The sequence below is a fragment of the Clytia hemisphaerica genome, unplaced genomic scaffold, assembly GCF_902728285.1.
Source record: "Clytia hemisphaerica strain Z4C2 unplaced genomic scaffold, Clytia hemisphaerica genome assembly, whole genome shotgun sequence".
In the NCBI taxonomy this organism is placed as follows: Eukaryota; Metazoa; Cnidaria; class Hydrozoa; order Leptothecata; family Clytiidae; genus Clytia; species Clytia hemisphaerica.
The window spans coordinates 173225-182596 of NW_027103694.1; the positions used below are offsets into that span (position 1 = coordinate 173225).

Below are 9372 nucleotides of genomic sequence, written 5' to 3' on the forward strand. Positions count from 1 at the left end.
CCGGCAATCATAAATCATAACATTCGAAAATAATCTAAGTTTTTTTCCGGGGGTTTGCAAAAGTACAGTACTTCCAATGATGTGGATATTATATTTACAGTATTTAACCATAAACTGTGTAAACTGTGTATGTAATACACTTAGAACTATTTCATTTTACAAGAAATTTAGATATTTTAGTATCGTCTTGTGTTTTAAACGTCAAAAATTATGCTTCAGATAGTCTTTTTGATCCCCGGTAATCATCAGTGCGGACTTTGGTTCGTAAACGTTTTGGCGCGTCCTTCTTTCAGCAACATGGAAAAACCAAGAGAAGTTCATCTTTCGAGAAGTTGAAAGACGTCGAAATACGAGCGTCGAAATTTTTGCTTTTTTTATAAGAAGAACCAGAAAATTTTGGCTCAGGCTGGGCTGTCTGGACTGTTCTTAATTTTTCGAGGTTTTTAGGCTTAAATGTTCTTACAATTAGTTTTCTTCCTTAAGAAATTAAAATGGCTTAAAATCTATTAAAACCCATTAAAATAAGCAAACTCGTGTTCTTTTAAAATTGTTCCTATAAAAAAGCGTGTATTTAAAAAATATTAAACATTAAATATTAAACGTAAAAGTGTAAAAGTTCGCCTTTCGAAAAGTTGGAAGACGTCGATATACGAGTTTTAGACATCTTTTTGAAAAATGAAAGTTTCTATTTCGAAACTTTTGAAAGACAGAGAAGTTCATCTTTCGAAAAGTTGAAAGACGTCGATAAACGACTTTTCAACATCTTTTTGAAAAATTGAAAGTTCATATTTCAAAACTTTTGAAATACATAGAAGTTCATCTTTCGAAAAGTTGAAAGACGTCGATAAACGACTTTTCAACATCTTTTTGAAAAATTGAAAGTTCATATTTCAAAACTTTTGAAATACAGAGAAGTTCGTCTTTCGAAAAATAGAAAGTTGTTGGAAGATGAATTTTCAACAAAATTCAACAAACTTGTAAGTTCGTCTTTCCAAATCTTGGAAAAATAGAGAAGTTCATCTTCCTAAAAGTCGAAAGACATCGAAAGATGAGCTTCCAATATCTTTCAACAAATTTGAAACTTCATCTTTCGAAAATTTTGGAAATTTGTTGAAAGTTGATCTTCTCAACATCTTTCGAAAATGGAAAGACAAGATTTCGCCCAGTGTGTGTGAAGGGTGTGGACATATAAATTCAGCTTGACATTCCCCTTTGGCATGTTTCCCTTTGTTCCAGTCAGCCCCAGGGTAGAGACATTGGAAGCAAAATCCCTTCCTTCGTAACATCGAGAATCGTTGGGAGGGTGTTTTTTCAGCAAAAGCACGACAGGAAAAGTATTGGATTACTTTGGATCCAATTGATCCAGTGGAAACATGATCATGTTCCCCATCCTTTGCCCCACACAATAAACATTTCTTGCATTCTTGCTTTTCCCCAAAAAATGCACACGAGCCTTTTCCGCCCTTTGGACCTGGGGTGATTTTTCATTGTTCCCACAGAATCTCAGCCTCTGTTGCTCAACTTTAAGCTCCTTCTCGAGAAAAGTAGAAGTTGGTTCCATAGGACTTTCTCATTTGCCTCTAACTCACAGGATTCCTTCAGCCACTGGGTCATACGAGCATTCCCCATTAAACGATAGATCTTTTCCAAACCTTCCCCGTAAAATAGGTTTTTTTCAATGTTGTGCTTGGAAGCCAAATTTAAGAGATCCCTCATCAGGCTAATGATCTGACTGATTCCGGCAATCAACTTCTCAGGGTCCTTGGTTTTCCCCAGCTGAGAGATATTGTCTAATTTGGCAACCTTCCTGGCCAAAAGAAATCTGGTGTCCCCATAAGTTGCTTTCAATCGTTCCCAGATCTCAGAGATTTTATCAACATGCTTAACCAGAGACAATGCTGGCTCTGATAAATGGTTATTAATCAAAAGGTCCGGTAGCATTCTCTTAGTTGTAGTACGAACATAAAGCTTCTCGAACTCAGTTTGGAAGGTATAGATGTCCAAAGGTGAATCGTACCCAGAAAATTTTGCCAAATTGATATTCAGCTTCCCCTCCTTGATTAGATCCCTCTTGTTGAGCTCCCTTTGATCCACTTCTTTCTCCAGGTCCTTCAGAAAGTCAGTCTTCTTAGAAATAATAAAATCATATTTCTTACCAAGTTCTTCTACTGCTTTCTTCATTGCACCAGATGCAGCAGGGTATTTCAGGATTTCTTGGTAGTTCTGGGTCACAGTTTCCAATTTCTTTGCCGACACCTTCTGGTTATCCTGTAGCTTCAAGAGTTGGTCATCAGTCAGTTGTGGAATGGTGGACTCACACCATTCGGACTCGAGCTCTGTTGCAATCCTGAGGGTTGTGTTGACTTGGAAAAGCTTCGACTTCTCCTGGTGGTTGAGAATGGTCTTCTGGGTTGCTGCTTCCTTTGATTGAGCTTCCTTGGACATTTCGATACCAGTTTTGATCTTCTGGATGACGTCATCGAATTCTCGTTTGTAATCAGTATTGTACCTGGGAGTGCCAATTAATAATTTTATCTTGGTGTGCTTGGTCCTAAACTCGGACCTCAATTCCTTTAATGTGGCGATTATCTCACGTGCTGGAGTTACATCAAATGACATCTCGTCCACAAAATCTCCAATATCATCTTTCAGGACTTCCACTTCAACGAATAAGTCCAACGGGTCGATGGGTTGTTTGCCATCTTCTTGTTTTTCGTCTGCCATAGTTGACGGTTCGGTTAAGGGCACACGTTTGCCTGTGTTATGCAGGGCGCTATAATCGATTCGTTTAGCGGCTGCTCTTTTGTTCATTTATATCATACGGTCTGCTGTTTGAATGTTGTGGGAACAGCGAATTGAGACGAGTCAGTACGTGACGTGTTTGTAACAGTGCGTTCAAACTAAGAACAAAAGAAAATTCTTTGGTCACAAATCTTATCAAAATTTGTACAAAATCAAATCAAGAATTGTCCTCAATCTGATAAAATAAATATTCACAAATCTCAGTGAAAATAGAAAATATTGTTTGACAAGCCAAATATTCTAAGTCTAGAAAATAGGGCAAAAATATCAAACTTAATAAAATGAAATATTATCTTACCAGCGTGCGACTGCATAAATGCTGTGTGTAAAACGTCTCAAGAACACTACACCACAATTTCAAGGTGACAGTGAAAAGTTATCAATATTGTTCATCAAACATAAAATCAAAGACAAAAAATGTTGACATCGTCAACTCTCAACAACCTTATCTCCAAAGTTGCAAAAAAGATTCTGTTCTAACGCCTACAAAAAATTAATAGCTTTCTCCATCGTATGGTCATTAACTTGATCTCCAAATGAAAGTCATTAAATTTTTATCGAGGCTCTCCCATGGAGAGCAACAAGTTCGTAATTACTTTCCCTTGAGAATTTGGGTTTCATCGATAATTGGCCCAGCGCTAGCGAGTGGGCCTTTAAGGTGGTCGTTAACAAACTTTTTGAAAATGTCAAAAAATATTCAAATTGAAATATCTCAAAAAGTATAAATGATATATTGTAGAAATTTTGTATGATGATACTTCATTATCATCTTGATCTAAAAATAGAAAAAAATGTTAGAAATTTAAAAGACGGGGGTCATGAGGTCATTTCTAAAAATAGATATCAAAATCTTGTGGCAGAAGAATCTCAACAACCAGATGGAGTTAGATTTTGATATTTGGCAGTTATGTTACAATATTGACCTACTGTGTTTTGAGTGAAAAAATTTTTAAAAAAAATCAAAAACCGGGGGTAAAAACGCAAAAAACTGTTTTTTTTTATTTTGAAATCAACAAAACATTTTTTGAAAAATCTGTTTCACTCAAAACACCCCTTGCACTAAGAGAAAGCTGTGTACAAAATTCCAAGTAAATCGGAACAGCCAATCCTAAGATTCTTCCGCCACAAGATTGAAAACCCCCGGTTTTGCTGTTTTGCGTAAACTGGCCTTAAAACTATTTTTTGCTGTAGAAAAGAGGAAAAAAAGCTTTCAATATGGGATTTTTGACAGATTTCAGTTGAACTTGATGCACTGATTCAATTTTCACCTTCAGAAAGAAAGTAAAGCCATTTTCTTTTGCATGTCTCAGCAAATTTATGGTGTCGCGCAGAACCCTGAAATTACCGCAAACATACAAAAAAGTTGCGTAAACCTTACTTTTGCTTGCGAAAAAGCTTGAATTTGGTGAAAAGTGATTGAAAAGTATTCCCTAACCCTTTCATTGGTTAAAGTAACACATTTCACTGTAACAAAGCAAATCTTTATCCCTATTACTTGAAATACAAGCTGCGTTCAATTCTAATAAAGAGCACTTTCACTTTCACTTTTGCGAAAACCCCGAAACACACCAAAATCAACTATATCACTATCAAAATCCAACTAAATGTATATGGATAGCTTCAAGAAGAGGTTATGGACGTTTTAAACAATAAATTATCAATTAAATAACTAAAAAGAGAGAGAAAGCAGAAGAAACATTACACGTACCTGTTGTGCAATTGCACATTGTGTGGCGCTGAAATTTTATCCCAATGGGAAGGAAATTAGAAAGATTATCAAGTAAAAATGTTCCTTGGAGTTTTGAGAAGCTCTTTATATAAAAAGGAAGCATCAAACCATCACTTACTACAAGAAAATAAGCCATGAAACAGCCATTCCCTTTACCAAAAATTCACACTTGAAATTTGACAAGATTTAAGATGGCGGGTTTGTTTTGATTGTCATAAATCCGGAACTATTAGCAGTACCGGTGTAAAACTTTCCGGGAATGTTCTTTGTGGCTCTAAGTAGCGACAGTAAAAATTTGGAGTCGCTCCAAGAACCAGAAGGGCTAATATTGCAATTTTCGTGACGGGCGGCGAGGTGGGCGTTTGGGGCGGACCACAAAATCTGCTCAGGTACGTGTCTAAAAACCTAAGTTTTCGACTTTCCTCTTCTTTATATGAAATAAAACTTCGGGATATTGTTTAGCAAGGTTCAAACTTTAATTTAAACCAAAAATTGAAAAATCGACCCGAAAAAGATCACTATTTTTTTTCCGTGTTTCCTTCTGTGTGTCCGTTTTGGTAGAAACGGCGCTTTATACCAGTAACACACTTTTTGCCGTCTGGAGAGGGAAAAGCTTGCGAAAGTCGGGTACTGGCTAAAAAAGATATATTTTCTGATTTCGCTCTCCTTAAACAACAAACGTTTTCAAAACAAAACAGATACAAGATGGCGGTTGAAGCGAGGAGATTGATTTCATGTGTTGATTCTTACTTTCTTGAACATTTTCTTTGCTTTAGTGGTCAAGAGACTTTCAAACCAAAGAAACTTTGTAGTGATTTTTTTTTGTAAACTTTTTCAACATTCTGTCATATGTTATAGTTTTCATAAAGCTTTCTGAGTGAAAATTCTATACCTTAAATCAATTTCTGACTTTCACTTTTAGTTTCTTGTTTTCAAAAAGACTTGATTCTGGAATTTGCTGATGAACACTAAAATGGAGTTCATGTGTAAATTATAGCAAGATTGGAACTTTTTCAATCATACTACGTGTGAAAATGGTTATTTCTAGATCTGTCTCGTTTAACGAATTGGTGGCTTGATTTTTCAAACTCAACACGGAATTATTTCAAATACCGATATTAAATGGAATATGGCAATGGAGACTAAAATGCAGCTCATGTGTAAATTTGAACAAGATTGGAACTTTTTCCATGATGCTACGTGTGAAAATGGTTATATATTTCTAAGTCTGTCTCGTTTAACGAATTGGTGGCTTGATTTTTCAAACTCGACACGGAATTATTTCAAATACCGATTAAATGGAATATTGCAATGGAGACTAAGATGCAGCTCATGTGTAAATTTGAACAAGATTGGAACTTTTTCCATGATGCTACGTGTGAAAATGGTTATATATTTCTAGATCTGTCTCGTTCAACGAATTGGTGGCTTGATTTTTCAAACTCGACACAGAATTATTTCAATTACCAATTAAATGGAATATGGCAATGGAGACTAAACTGCAGCTCATGTGTAAATTTGAACAAGATAGGAACTTTTTCCATGATGCTACGTGTGAAAATGGTTATATATTTCTAGATCTGTCTCGTTCAACGAATTGGTGGCTTGATTTTTCAAACTCGACACAGAATTATTTCAAATACCGATTAAATGGAATATGGCAATGGAGACTAAACTGCAGCTCATGTGTAAATTTGAACAAGATTGGAACTTTTTTCATGATGCTACGTGTGAAAATGGTTATATATTTCTAGATCTGTCTCGTTCAACGAATTGGTGGCTTGATTTTTCAAACTCGACACAGAATTATTTCAAATACCGATTAAATGGAATATGGCAATGGAGACTAAACTGCAGCTCATGTGTAAATTTGAACAAGATTGGAACTTTTTTCATGATGCTACGTGTGAAAATGGTTATATATTTCTAGATCTGTCTCGTTCAACGAATTGGTGGCTTGATTTTTCAAACCCGACACAGAATTATTTCAAATACCGATTAAATGGAATATGGCAATGGAGACTAAACTGCAGCTCATGTGTAAATTTGAACAAGATTGGAACTTTTTCCATGATGCTACATGTGAATATGGTTGTTTCTGGCAGTTAGGAACATTTGGCGAGTTCCTGTACGCGGCCGCAATCAAAAAAATCATAACATCACTCATTAAAAAACGACGTTCGTGTCTCTTCGCACTTTTTTTAGCCTAGACGATGTAGCAAACATAGTAAGTATAAGCACACTGTGCTTTTAATTGGCTGAAATTTTTTTTTGCGTCGGAAAAACTTTTTCAAACTTTCAGCGATGATTGACCAAACTGTTACAATGAAAATTATCCAGCGCATTTTTTATCTTCTTACCTTCTTCATTTTCAATGAAGCACTCAAAGTTTACTGAAGGTAAGCACATAAGATATTCTTATAATTAATGATACTCATTGAAACACGCTTCGTTGTGCACTGCGGTGGAGTGCATGACGTAACTCGCGCGGCAACTAACTCGCCTTCTGTTGGAAGATCATATTGGGCGTTTTGGCGTTACCACCCATTGAAGCAGCGGGCGCCTCTGTCTTTCCGCAACTCTTTCCACCATTTTAGATGGTCTTAACAATAGATCCAAAAGGGCGCCATAATCTTGGAAGATGATTTGTTTTGGTCTCCGGCTTTGGGAAGTAGCAATGTTTTTGGTTGTTTTCAATGGGAAATGGTAAGAAACTTAAGTTTACAAGTGTCATTTAGTTTTTGCTGGTTTATAGAATGGCAGGATCCTGGATGGTTTCCCTAACTGTCTGGATCTGTTGTGTTTTACGAATTGGCGGCTTGATTTTTCAAACTCGACACAGAATTATTATAAATACTAATTTTAAATGGAATATGGACATGGTAAATGTAGACTAAAATGCAGCTCATGTGTAAATTTGAACAAGATTAGAACTTTTTTCATGCAATGATGTTGTTTCTTATGGAAGTTGAATTTAATGATATTTTGAATTTGATTGTTTACCTTCGGGTAGAAAGTTTCGAGCTTTCAACATTCAATTTATTTTTGATTGACTACTGTACATTATGTTTCGTTTATTTTTTCACTTCCCTGTTCTAAGAAATGAAGAAAGGGAGAATTATCCTTGTCGACTTATTTTTCATTTTATTTTGCTCGACGCAGTAAAATTTTAAATCCTTTGGACATCCCTTTCCTGAAATCTTGTTAAACATTTTTTGGAATTTTTGGAAATCGCGTAAATTACGCTTTTGCTGGGCCTTCACGCCTAACGGGCTTCTTGTTACGTTTACTCACTCGACATTCGCCATCCTTTGTTTGCTTTCTAATAACTAATTACCGAAAGATATATTGCCTTCAATCAAGAGTTATTGATTTGATTCTTATAAAGTAGATGCTTATAATAAAAATAAATATGCTAATCTTTTTATCATCCTTTGTTTACTTTCTAATAACTAATTACCGAAAGATATATTGCCTTCAATCAAGAGTTATTGATTTGATTCTTATAAAGTAGATGCTTATAATAAAAATAAATATGCTTATCTTTTTCGCCAGCCTTTGTTTACTTTCTAATAACTAATTACCGAAAGATATATTGCCTTCAATCAAGAGTTATTGATTTGATTCTTATAAAGTAGATGCTTATAATAAAAATAAATCTGCTTATCTTTTTTGCCATCCTTTGTTTACTTTCTAATAACTAATTACCGAAAGATATATTGTCTTCAATCAAGAGTTATTGATTTGATTCTTATAAAGTAGATGCTCATAATAAAAATAAATATGCTCATCTTTTTCGCCATCCTTTGTTTACTTTGTAAGGACTAATTACCGAAAGGCATATTGCCTTCAATCAAGAGATATTGATTTGATTCTTATAAAGTATGCTTTCTTTAGGCGCTAAAACGGGCGTCAGTCAGGGCGTACGGAAGGCGTTTTGACACTGAAAATTATTATAATGGAGAAAGCCCATTTTAACAAATATTTCCCTTTTGGAAAACGGGAAATTTTTAACAAAACAATTTTGTTACTTTTTCTAAAGAACGCATCATTTTTATTACTTCAAATATGACCAATCATTAAAGTATCTTATAAAAACTCCATTTCACTCATCTGAATTTAAAGAGGCTAGAATTTGGGTTTAAAGAAAGAAAGAAGACAGGCGTCTAAGGAGGTGCAACCACGGTTTGTGTCGACAAGGATAACTATGATTTTCAACCCCTCTCTCGTTTGGCTAAAATAATTACTTTCTTTTCTTTGTTTACAGTATGTTCTCAAATAAACTTGATGAGCTAATTTGATAAATCAAACCCCTGTGTTGTGAAACTGTACCGGTAAAACCGGTTGGGAAAAAATTGCACTATAATCAAGGTGAAAAAAGGGAGACTTGTTGTAGCCATAAACGATTTGGAAGCGCTCTAGCTTAGGTTAGAAGGGTAGAGTAATAAGACATTAGGAAAGTGACTTTCTCGCCCGAACTTCAAAATTTGAAAATGAGAAAATAACAAAGCAAACCAAAATTCTCAAAAATTTCGACACACATATTGTGAAAAATTGATTTTCTATTTATCAAGTACCCTGAGTTGGAGGTACCCTTTTTTCTTCGGAATTTCGGAAATCGGGCAAAATTCCTTCGGTATTTCGGAATGCTGAAATCGTTTCGGTATCGGAAATCCATGAATTTTTGCTTGGGAATCTCGGATCTTTAAAGTTTTTATCCACCTTTTTTGGAATTCATACATGAACATAAAAAATAAAATTTGATGAAAAAAAAACTAGGAAAAATACCCAAAAAAATCGGCATTGGAATTATGCAAGTATTTTTTTACGGAATCTCGGAA

The 9372-nt window shown here is 35.1% G+C and overlaps 1 protein-coding gene across 1 annotated transcript; it reads right to left on the reverse strand.

The window, feature by feature from the left end:
- Window positions 1-1503: 1503 nt before the first annotated feature.
- LOC136803893 (uncharacterized) lies at window positions 1504-3424 on the reverse strand. Its single transcript, XM_067060619.1, has 2 exons — window positions 3101-3424; window positions 1504-2900 (listed from the first exon to the last, which is right to left on the reverse strand). The coding sequence occupies exon 2, from the start codon at window positions 2809-2811 to the stop codon at window positions 1504-1506; it is 1308 nt and encodes a 435-aa protein (XP_066916720.1). The 5' UTR covers window positions 2812-2900; window positions 3101-3424.
- Between the last annotated feature and the right edge of the window lie 5948 nt (window positions 3425-9372).